The sequence below is a fragment of the Monodelphis domestica genome, chromosome 1 (genome assembly GCF_027887165.1).
Source record: "Monodelphis domestica isolate mMonDom1 chromosome 1, mMonDom1.pri, whole genome shotgun sequence".
In the NCBI taxonomy this organism is placed as follows: Eukaryota; Metazoa; Chordata; class Mammalia; order Didelphimorphia; family Didelphidae; genus Monodelphis; species Monodelphis domestica.
The window spans coordinates 648,593,073-648,605,108 of record NC_077227.1 but is presented as its reverse complement, the minus strand read 5'-3'; the positions used below and the strand labels follow the sequence as shown (position 1 = coordinate 648,605,108).

Genomic DNA, 12,036 nt, shown 5'->3' with positions numbered 1-12,036 from the left:
TTTTATTACTGATTTGAATTCTCAAAATAACAAAATCTTTTAGATCATGTTAGAACTCAGTTTCCATCCCATCAGCATCCAAATTTAATCCACCAAATCCTTATCTAGCAAAATAATGAATTTTTTTTTTATTTTGAAAAGATTTTATTAGATTAAGAAAAATTTTCAATGGTTACATGATTCATTTCTTTCCCTCTCCACTTTCCACCCCCCTCCCGTAGTCAATGTGCAACTCCACTGGGTTTTACATATGTCATTGATCAAGACCTATTTCCATATTATTGATAATTGTACTAGGGTGATCTTTTAGAGTCTACATCCCCAATCATATCCCCATAAAACCATGTGATCAAGCAGTTGAAAATAATGAAGTTTTGAAAGTACCTTACCAAGTGATCTTGATAACAAAATTTTAAGATCTCATGTACCTTTGTAGAGAAAGAAGTTATGTTTGCAAAAACTAACTCATTCTGATCCATAGATTTATTCTCTTTACTTGGGCCTTGACACAATTAATTTAGGAATCCAAATGTATCCTGTATTAGCCAGCAGACAGTACTAGCATTGGGTAAATGGAACTTTGCCCTCTAGAGGCATATCAAAACTGGGGCCAGAGGAACAGACTACCCTCCCTTGACTATCTTTTGTGACCTTCTTCCTCTATTGCTGTCTTCTGTACTATCTTATTTTCTACTTGGTCCCAAAATAAATGTCTCAGGAATTATTCCTACTTGACTCAATAAGCTTTATGCTCTAAAAACATTTCTCTAAATTTTTTTTTCTTGAACAGATCCTGTTTATTGGAAAATGAACTAGATAGACAATTGAACAAATTTTGATGATTAATGCAATCAGATGAAAATACTGTCCTGTTCCCTAACCTCAAGGCTCTTACCCTAAAAGCATTTAGGATCTTTTTTTTTTCTTCAATTTAACATTATTTTATTTGGTCATTTCCAAACATTATTCACTGGAAACAAAGATCATTTTCTTCCCCCCCACCCCCTCCCACTACCCTTCCCTCTCCCATAGCTGACGCACGATTCCACTGGTTATCACATGTGTTCCTGTTTCTAACTCATTTCCATGTTGTTAGTATTTGCATTAGTGTTCATTTAGAGTCTCTCCTCAGTCCTGTCACCTCCACCCCTGTAGTCCGGCAGTTGCTTTTCCTCGTTGTTTTTACTCCCACAGTTTATCCTCTGCTTGTGGATAGTGTTTTTTAGATCCCTGCATATTGTTCAGGGACATTGCATTGCCACTAATGGAGAAGTCCATTACCTTTGATTGTACCACAATGTATCAGTCTCTGTGTATAATGATTTCCTGGTTCTGCTCCTCTCGCTCTGCATCACTTCCTGGAGGTTGTTCTAGTCTCCATGGAATTCCTCTACTTTATTATTCCTTTTTGTGCAATAGTATTCCATCACCAACATATACCACAATTTGTTCAGCCATTCCCCAATTGACGGGCATCCCCTCGTTTTCCAATTTTTGGCCACCACAAAGAGCCCAGCTATGAATATTCTTGTACAAGTCTTTTTTCTTATTATCTCTTTGGGGTACAAACCCAGCATTGCTATAGCTGGATCAAAGGGCAGACAGTCTTTTATCACCCTTTGGGCATAGTTCCAAATTGCCCTCCAGAATGGCTGGATCAATTCACAACTCCACCAGCAATGAATTAGTGTCCCTACTTTGCCACATCCCCTCCAGCATTCATTACTTTCCATAGCTGTCATGTTAGCCAATCTGCTAGGTGTAAGGTGTCTCTAATTTCTAATTCATTGAATATCTATTTGAAATATATGTAGGCAGTTTTTTTTTCTACTTGCTTTGTGTTACAGCTGGCAGGAATTTAGTGATGGAGCTTTTTTTTCATGAAAAATTATAATACCTTATAATAACATATATATGAAAAAAATATCTTCCTTACACATAAAATTCAAAGCTAATACAGATTATGAATCTGAGTTCTCTTGCACTTTGAAACTTCTAGAGAAAGATACAATGCTTTTTTTCTAAACCAAATCAATCCCTAATAAGTCAATATGTACTTACTTAAATGGATTGAGAGGCACATTTGTCTAGGACACATCTCCCCCTCTCCCCATTCTGAACACACTTAACATAGCCATAATGGGAGGTTAAAACAACTTATCCAACTTTTCTAAATCTCTGTTGGAAAATTTCTGCAAGTTTCTTCACACCTGTATATTAGAGTATACATATCAGTGAGGCTCTTTTCTTTTCCTGAGATTCTTGGGTACCTCAAAATTGCAATTTATTTTAATAATTTTCATATGTTTTTAACTGTTCAAATATGTCTGTCTAGCTTTAAGGACTGAAAATATAAAAAAATTCCAGTATTTGGTACAGTGGAATAGTATTGGACTCAGGAAGATCTGAATTCAGATCTTACCTCAGACCCTGGCTATGTGACATTGGAAAGGTCACTTAATCCTATTTCAACCTCAATTTCATCTGTAAAATGGGGATGATAATAGTACCTGTCTCACAGGATTGTTGTGAGAATAAAATGAGAGAATCTATTTTTGGAGTACTATGTAAATGTTAGCCATTATTTCCTTCACATTCCAGGATCCCTCTTTATTTAGCTGTTGAGATTTAATTTGTCAAAATGGTATTTTACCCAAATTAGTTCTTTTTTTCTACTCTACATGCATGCTTCTTTAGTTTTTTCTTATCTCTTGAACTAAGTAGGACCACAATAACCAATTGCCATGTCTGTATATTTCTGCCCAAGCAAATGCTTTCAGAGGTACAAGTTTGCTTTTCCCCCTGCTCCTAGGCAAATCCTGTTCTCCTTAAGATATCTCATCTTTCAATTTGACTACTTCTGTGGTGGTTTAAGGTACTGTTCTGATATATCACACCTCAGAGAATCACATTTCAGCAAGGTGCTGACACTCCATAATGCCTCTATGCTTTTTGCTTTCTGCTTAAAGTATAAACACTTGGACTTTGGATCCCAAACATTTGCCTGCTCCATTGAGTTCCTTCCCAAACTTTTTTGAGTTCTCTAAAAGGACCAATATGAAACCAAAGTTGCTTCTCAATAGAGAAGCTTATATACATACAGGCATAGTTTGTTTTATTGCACTTGGTTTTATTGTGTTTTTTACACACTGAAAGTTTGTGGCAACTTTTTGTCAAGCAAGACTATTGGCGCCATTTTCCTCAACAGCTCACCCTGGATCTGTGTGTCACATTTTAGTAATTCTTGCAGTATTTCAAACTTTTTTTTTATTATACTGTTATGGTGATCTGTGACCAGTGATCTTTGATTTTACTATTCTCATTGTTTTTAGGCACCATTAATCATGTCCACATAAGATGGTGAACTTAATAAATGTTGTGTTTTGACTGCTCCACTGACTGGTCATTCCTGTCTGTCTTCCTCTCCTTGGGCCAATTACCTGAGACACAGTATTAAAATTGGGCCAGTTGGTAAACCTGCAATGTCTTCTAAGTGTTCAAGTGAAAAGAAAAGTCAATTGATGTGGCAAAGAAATTGCCACAACTACCCCAGGTTTCAGCAACCAGCACCCTGATCAGTCAGCAGCCATCAACATTAAAGCAAGACCCTCTACCATCAAATGGTTTTTTAGCTATATTTTAAAATTAAGGCATGTATGTGTTTTTTTAGAACTTTTATTGCACACATGAAGATTACATTGTAAAAATAATTTTTATATGCACTGAGAAACCAAAAATTTCATGACTCATTTTATTGCAATGTCTACTTTATAGTGGTGATCTGGAACTGAACCTGCAATATTTTTGAGGTATGCTTGTACTTTCTGGCACTGAAGTTTTGGGTCAAGAACTTTTTGCAGGAAGGTAATTGTCTTAGAAACTAGCCTTAAATAAATACAGGTGCAGGTTAGGAATCCTGCTGGATTTGCCAGCATTTTCCCCCTGGATAATAGAACCTCCCATTCTACAAAGTCACATCTCATTCTCCCTTCCATCCCCTTCCCAAGAACTACAGTTCCAGAGGACTTATGCTATTTGTGCTATCCACCTCCAGGTAGAGGTGGACATGGCAGTGGGAATTTGTTTTTGCTCAACTCTTCATGTCTTTTTCTTGCTTTCTCAGTGTAGGATGAAGAGGTAAATCAGGAACTAAAATTTTAAAAGGTTATCCCTCTCCTACCTTGGGCCTCCTGGAGGCGCTCTGCCTTTCTGTATTACTCTTGCCTGGTATCCCCTAAACTGGCTCCTCTGGCACCTTGGCTGTGTTATCTTTAGTATGTCAACTTCTCTTTAGCTAAGTATTAGTCCTTAGTCTTTCTATATAACGGATTCTTTGGAAACTAGTAATATATGTACTCAATAAGGGATGCTCATTATAAAAATGGTACCAGCACAAACACATTTTTAAGTTTCTAAAAGTGGTGGATGGAGGAGTGAAGGATAATTTTTGCAGTTATCCTATTTTCTTTATTATCTATTTACATGGTGGGCCTCCTTTCGTTCTGACCTTTGATTTCACTGATTTAGGGAACTTGGAGTTGAAACAATTCTCTCTGCCAGTTCAGATCAGCATCTTCTCTTCAACTCTTATTGTTAGGCTTCCTAGAGCACTGAGGTTAAGAGCGATGCCCAGGGTCACACAGCACAGCATTTGTCAGAGGCAGAACTTGAGCTAAGGTCTTCTGGATGCCAAGGCGGGTGGCCTCTTCTTTATGTTACTCTTCCTCTTGATATTTTTATAATGATCTAATTTGTTTCTTTACCAAATTCCTGCCCAGAGGGAAAAGCTCATTTTCCTGGGAGATCACTACAAACTTCAAGAAGAAATTTGGAAATATCACCTGAAACCTCCTCTCCCAAAATGAAGGGAGACACTGTGACAGCTAGTTTGGAACAGGCGATCAAAGAAGGAGGACCATTATCAGTAAGTAATAATAATAATATAATCGTGGCTAATGTTTATATAGTGCTTACTATGTGCCAGAGACTGTGCTAAACTCTTTACCATTATTATCTCATGTAGTCCTCACAACTATTTTAAGAATACTGTTAGCTTCATTTTACAGATGAGGAAACTGAGGGGGCACTAAGTGACTTGTCCTGGGTCACATAGCTAGTGAGTGATTGAGACTAGATTTGAACTTGGGTTTTCTTGACTCTAGACCCAGCACTTTATGTAGCTGCCATTTCTTAGGAAATTATCACTAGCAATAAAGAACTAAGAAACAACTTTGCCAGTAACTTAAATACACAATTTCCTGTCTTTTAATAAACTGTATCCCTTTCTAATATTACTTATTCCCTTCTCTGTTTATTTTTCAAATTGCTAGTTCCAATGAGTTTTCCTAGTATATGACTGAAACATAATTTCTCATATGAATGTATAAGCATACATATACATATGTATTTTAAGTAGTTTGAGGCATAAGACATCCTGTATTTACTATATGTGTGTGTGTGTGCACACATGTATGCACACACACACGGAAGTGATAAGAGCTTTAAAAAAAATTGAATCTGAATTTGTGTAGGTTAAATCATTAAAGCATTTGTGGGTATCCATCTTGCATAAAACCCAAACATTAATTTCTTTAATATGACATTTTCTTTATTTTTTCCAAGAATTTATCAGGACTTGGAAGAGAACAGCTTCGGCAACGAGAGGACTATCTAAAGCAGAAGAGGGATAAACTGATGTCTATGAAAAAGGACCCTCGGATCAAACAAATACACACTTTAGAGCAGCAGAAAGGAAAATCTGCTGAGGAGGTAACCTTTCTGTGGTGCAGGGAGAAAGCATTTGAATTTGGAGACCCGTGTGCTCTAAGTTTCTAGCCTGATTTTACCACTTTGAACCTGCACTCCTTTGGGCAATTTCACTTAACCTTTCTTGGGCCTCAGTTTCCTTTGATATATTAAAAAAGGCCTAGTTTACACATCTACAAATGGTCTTAAATAGGCACGAGGCAGTCTGGTATAATGCTGATAGATCCCATCTAGATTTAGTCCTCAGACTTCTAGCAGGTTGTTTTCTTTTAAAATGGGGATCATATTTGTACTGATCTCACCTAGTTGTGCTATAAATCTCATGTGTGTGAGTGATGTTCCAAAAGTCCTAGTGTAGTGTTAAACCTTCCAAAGCTTTAAAACTGCACTGACTTTTGGGAAATCATGTGTAACTTTAAAGAAACAGATGAATGTAAACTTTTATTTTGCAAAAACGAAAACAACACTTTAAATATGGCAACTCTCCTTTTTACTTTTGTGTGTGTGTGTGTGTTTTTTTTTTTATTTTAAATAAAAACCCTTACTGTGTATTGGTTCTAAGGCAGAAGAGTGGTAAGGGCTAGGCAAGGGGATTTAAGTGACTTGCCCAGGATCACAGCTGGGAAATGTCTGAGGCCAGATTTGAATCCAAGACCTCCAATGTCTAGGCCTGACTCTCAATCCACTGAGCTACCCAGTTGCCCCCCCTCTCCCCTTTTACTTTTGTAATTAGAAGCCATGTTCCATCTTCAGAAAACTAATCACAGAACATGAATGCTACAGGGGGGAACTTTATCCAGCCTCGTTTTACATAAGAAACCCAAACCCTATGTTTTAATACTTTAAATTGCATTCTATTTTTGTTTATTGGTTTAGGAAATTGCAGAGAAGCCAGAAATGACAGCAGAAGAGAAGCAAACATTACTAAAGAGGAGATTGATTGCAGAAAAGCTTAAAGAAGAAGTTATTAATAAGTGATAATTTTAAGAAACTTAATTTAGTATAACATAGAAGTTTGAATTTCTTTAAAATAAATTATTAAATCCTTAAAACTAAGCTTGTTTGACTTAATTACAATGAAAAGTGCCAAAATACTTAAAGCTTTATTCACATACCTCTTGTACTATCAAAAAGCACTAAGTTATTTCTGTGTAATGTCTTTATCTTAAAAAATGCTATTCATACAATTTTATAAAAGTTAAACAAAATAGCAATGCCAAGATTATAGTGAAAACAAGTATAAAATTTATGGAAAAGTTATCTTTGCAATGAAGAAAGTGATAGAATAGCTACAAGTTTAAGTACTTTTCTATTTATAGAAGTATGGATTGGTGCAATGTTGCAGGTTTAAAAGCTGCACTACAGTTCATCAGACACATTAATGAACAGGGATTATCATAGATGACAGTTAATAGCAGATTCATTTGGTTTAGGGAATTCTGCCATTGTTTAGAATGTTAGAAAGTGCTTCCTATATCCTTAGAATTCTGCAGCTTGCTTGCTTGGAGCCAGTTGAGCCTATTGGAGGCAAGTGGATAAGGAACATTTGTAAACATCCTCAGTTTCTATACTAGAGGATTATCTGGAACTCAGATAACTGGGAATCGATACCATAATAGGTATACCCCTTGTTATGGGCATTAAAAAACTTATCAGAAATGGGTGCCAAATTAGTGCTCAACTGCTTTAATTTATTTACCCACATTAATCAATAACATGCCTATTATTTTTCATCACTAGCTATTAATAAATTAGGGAAAAACTAGTGATTAAAACACACAAATCAATTTCATGTAACTTTTTATTAAAATAGTATTTATAACCAATACATGTTGGCAGATGTAACTTTAAAAAATCTACAAGGGCCCCAGGCATTCAAATGTGGGCTTTCACTTGTTCCACTGAGTGAGGGTACAAATGGAGGGGGGTAGAAATTTAAGTCTGCCTGAGTTTGGTGGCTCTAGACATGGTAACTGAGTAGAAGCTTTGTATTTCCGGCTTCCAACAGATTTTAAAAAGTCATTTGAATCTCATGATGTAATCATTTTTCTAATACTAAACCCATAATACAGTAATTCATTAAACATTCACATTTTTGCTATAAAGGCTCCTGTGGTGATGCAAATGTTCTTTAAAGCTCATGGCAGTTATTTAGAAAAGAAAAGTTAGAATTGTGAGATGTCAGGTTAGCGCTTAGTACCAGAATTTGATTCATACTGGACAGGTCACATTTTCAGCCTCAAGAGGGAAAAAAGCACATTTCATACTTGTTTTCCCTTGAATTTCACAAGGAAATAGTTTAACTTTGAGAGGGGGGAAAAGGGTGTTTATTAGACCAGAGTTGATGGGGAAATCTCTTAATGTTCCAAGTATACTTATCTTCAGTCTCCTACATCCTGTCACTTTCCTGATAACACAGAGGATACCTTTCATGACAGATTCCCTAAGTTGTGTAAGTGAGAGGGAAGCCCCATTCTAGGATGCCTGGAGCCCAATGGGGACATCAGATTTTATTTCCCCCATGGCCCACCCACTCTAAAGTGTAATCAGAATGCTGACAATACAATAGATTCTTTAACTCACTAGTTTAGAATTCTTGCTTTGTTTGACCTAGTGATGTATAATATATTAAATTATGAATAATTTTATTGGGTTATTAATGGTACTCTAAAATGGCCATCTCAAAACTGAGTGAACTTACATTTACAACAAACCAAACAAAAGCAATAATTATGGAATTACAGGGTCACATTTTAATTCCTGAATTTTACATTTCAGCATTAATATCACCACATGTATACAAATGGTGTAAAACAAGTACAGTGGTATTTTTAATACAAAATAAATTCTGTTTTATGGAAAAAACTATACTTCATATCTACACAGACAGCCCATCTTTTCCAAACAATAGCTAAAATTAAAATTAACTACAAAATCTCCAAAACAGGGAAACTGCTTCAGTTTAAACTATTCCAGGAAAAATGGACCCATAACACATTACAAGGGCGATCTCTATGTGGTGGATTGCAGCTGGTTTCATAGTTCTGAGCTTTTATCATTTATAACACATTAATTATAATTTGGGGACATTTTTTTTCACTTTAGCATGATCTCAGATCATAGATGGGCAAACTAACATTAAAATATTTACAGATTACTTGCTGCTCTTTGAAAATAAAACTTCAACTGTTTGCCTCAATTATCTTTGCAATTCATTTGTGTACATGGAATGTGCTTTTACTCTTAAAAAACAAACAAACAAAAAAAAGCAGCTTTTGTATTACCCCTGCTTAAGGAAAAGGTTCATGTGCTGCATGCTGATTTTTCTAACAACTTCTTGGTCCAAAATGGCTTCTTGATGTTAAATGCCACTTAGTTCAGCACTATTTAAAACCTTTGTGTGTGTATGTGTGTGTGTATGTGTTAGTGCTTTACAAGTTGCGAATGTGACAGTATGACAGCTGCTTAGCAAAGAAAGACAGCTTTACTAACAGCACAAAGTGACTTGATACTGTACTTTGGTGCAGCTGAAAGGACTCTGCTCTAGCCACAAACAAGTTCCTGGAGAACATTCTCTTGGGAAACTACTGATTCCTGGCATCAAGATTTCTGGAAGTGCTGGTTTAAATGTTAGATTAACAGAACCGTCCATTTTTAAGTCAGCTTGCTTTTCTTCAAAATACATACTGGAAATTCCTGGTGTGTAAAATTCAAACATGCATGGTAACACAGGGTGTGCCTTCCTCCCAACAGCCTGAAAGGCTGAATTTCTGTTAAATTTTGAAAGAAATGGTCCCAACATTTTAACTTCACTTTTTATGCTAGCTAAATCTTTTTTCCTAAAAATTGTTTTAAAAGAGGCAACTGATAAAAGAACACTATGGCCAGCACCATTACAAAAGTAACATTATTGGGTTTGCAACTGAAGTTTCACAATTGTTTCTAGTTCTGATACATACCTGGGGCAACCCTGCAATATTAAAATTTTACCGACCTGCTCCCCTCCCACATCCCTCCCCAAACCTGAGACTTTCTTTGCTGAGAAGCTGTCACCCAGGTTCTGATTACTACTAACCCACCATTTTTTGACAGCCTGAAAGGCAAACTCCTTAAATACTAGAAAGAGAAAAGTTCATTGGAAGCCTGGTGTTTACAGAACTAAACTCTTCTAGTTGATACACTGAGTGTCTTTTGCTACTCCTTGTATATTATTTTATATGCTCAAGGGAGAAAGCTTTCTGATTCAGACTTTTAAGCTCACTGAACAGTTGCAGCATTTAGTAATAACCCGCAGTGAGGTTCCCCCTCCCCATCAAAGTTTTTATGAGCCAAGGCGAGGTCTTTTTCTTGGAGAGGTCTCCTCCTCCTCTTCTTCTTCTTCATCATCTGGATAATCCACTAGGCCAACCAGACTTCCCTGTTGAAAAATAAAACTTAATTTAGAACATATAAGTATACTGATACTTTTTTTTTTCAGAATGAGAGGACCAACTCTATAGAAATTAACTTTTTTCCTGTATACTTAATATCTAAAATTTTAGCTAGCTAGTCAAAACTACAGTTTATCACATCTGTGCAAAAAGGAGAGCAATCTAAATGTGATGAGATCTAATTTTTATCAGTTAGTGTTAACTGAAGGCCAAATGACAGTCTTGTGGGTAATGTTACAGTGATGATGAGAAAAATATTTGCTAATAAAACAAGAAACTGGACTGGGAATGTAATGTAGGCATTTTATACAACAGACAAATAAAACAATAGGTCAACTAGTAAAGATCTGGAATGTATTTATAATTTTAAGGATTGGAAGGGATTAGGTCTCCTTTTACACATGAGAAGACGAGCGCAGAGTGGTTAGAGGACACTAAAAAATGGCACAGTTTAGAACCTAAATCCCCTGATGAGCAACACTGAGTTTCCCTACTGTCTTTAAAAAACAGACAAATCCTATCTTCTGTCTGAGAATCAATAAAAAAATGATAGTTCCAAGGTGGATGGGCAATAAGGACTAGGCAACTGGGGTTAAGTGATTCATCCAGGGATACACAGGAAGCATCTTAGGCCAGATCTGAAGCCAGGACCTCTGTCTCTGGGCCTCCCTCAATCCACTAAGCCACCCAGTTGTTCTTTCCCCACTCTCTAATCCTCCTTATAGAATAACAGAATCAAATTTTTACAGCTGAAAGGGAAATAACTGATCATCTATGAATAACCCTTTATTTAAATACTAAAAGGAATGAAATGTTGTAGATCAATTCTCACCCATCAAATTATCACATGCTAGCTGAAAACTCACAAAATATGAACTGCCATATGTTAAGTTTCCTTACTGTCCCCAAACCCCGAATATTAGGTAGTTTACAAAAATTATAATTTTATCCTACAAAAAAGACCTATTTAATTGAAATGACTGTTTAATCCTTGTGGAATATTGGTTTTGGATTTAGTTATAAACTTTATCGGTTAAAGAAATCTACTGCTCAACTATTTAATCTATTGTTCCCCCCTAATCCTTTTTTTAAAACTAATTTATCTGTGTTGGGATCTCCTAAAGTAGAAGTGCCAATGTTGAAGACCAGTAACTTACACTGTCATAAAACTGCCTGGGGGTAATGAGAGATTAAGTAATTTGTCCATTTTCACCTAGCTATGTGTTTGAAGCAGACCTCAAACCCAGGTCTTTCAGATAACATGGTCAATGGCCCTGTATCTATTATATCATGTTCCCTCTTAGAAACAATATAAAAACAGAATAGAACTGATCTACTCTTAAGTTTCCTAAAAATTATTTCTTCAAATTTTAAAAACTGTTAATACCTCTATTTTCTATGCTTTTGCAATGCCTGGAATGCTATCCTGACTCGTTTTCACCTCAACATAACTACCTGGCTCCTTTCAGAACTTAGTCCAAGCACCACTTTCTGTCTCTGGCCTTTCTGATTCCCTCCCAGACACCCTCTTCAAGTCCTTTCACAAAGACTACCTGGCATCTGAGCCAAACATATTTTACTTCTATGTTAACTTTCTCATCAGAATGTAAGTTCCTTAAGGGCAAAGACTCTTCTGCTTTTCTTTTTATATCCCTGGTATACTGTAGGTATTTTATGATTGTCAAATTAATGAATACTAAACTGATAGTCTAATAAATGGGACTAATAAAATCCTGTGAAGAACATTTACATCAACATCACCAGAAAAATAAGCAATGCTAATTTTGTCATAGGAGAAACTGATGTTTTCTGACTCTTACTTTGTATGTTTTTAAAATCT

At 36.0% G+C, this 12,036-nt stretch overlaps 2 protein-coding genes across 3 annotated transcripts in view; one reads left to right on the top strand and one right to left on the bottom strand.

The window, feature by feature from the left end:
- Positions 1-6,818, top strand: part of CFAP36 (cilia and flagella associated protein 36) — a 37,084-nt gene extending 30,266 nt beyond the window's left edge. Inside the window, exons 8-10 of the mRNA XM_007476809.3 lie at positions 4,779-4,924; positions 5,623-5,769; positions 6,643-6,818. Coding sequence (XP_007476871.1) covers positions 4,779-4,924; positions 5,623-5,769; positions 6,643-6,744 — 395 coding nt within the window. The 3' untranslated portion in view covers positions 6,745-6,818. The remainder of the gene's footprint in view (positions 1-4,778; positions 4,925-5,622; positions 5,770-6,642) is intronic.
- Positions 6,819-8,496: 1,678 nt separating this feature from the next.
- The window catches only part of PPP4R3B (protein phosphatase 4 regulatory subunit 3B), an 85,155-nt gene continuing 81,615 nt past the window's right edge, over positions 8,497-12,036 (bottom strand). For both annotated transcript variants that reach the window (XM_007476808.3, XM_001375122.4), the window contains exon 16: positions 8,497-10,183. In XM_007476808.3, the coding sequence (XP_007476870.1) occupies positions 10,088-10,183 (96 nt within the window). In that variant the 3' untranslated portion in view covers positions 8,497-10,087. The remainder of the gene's footprint in view (positions 10,184-12,036) is intronic.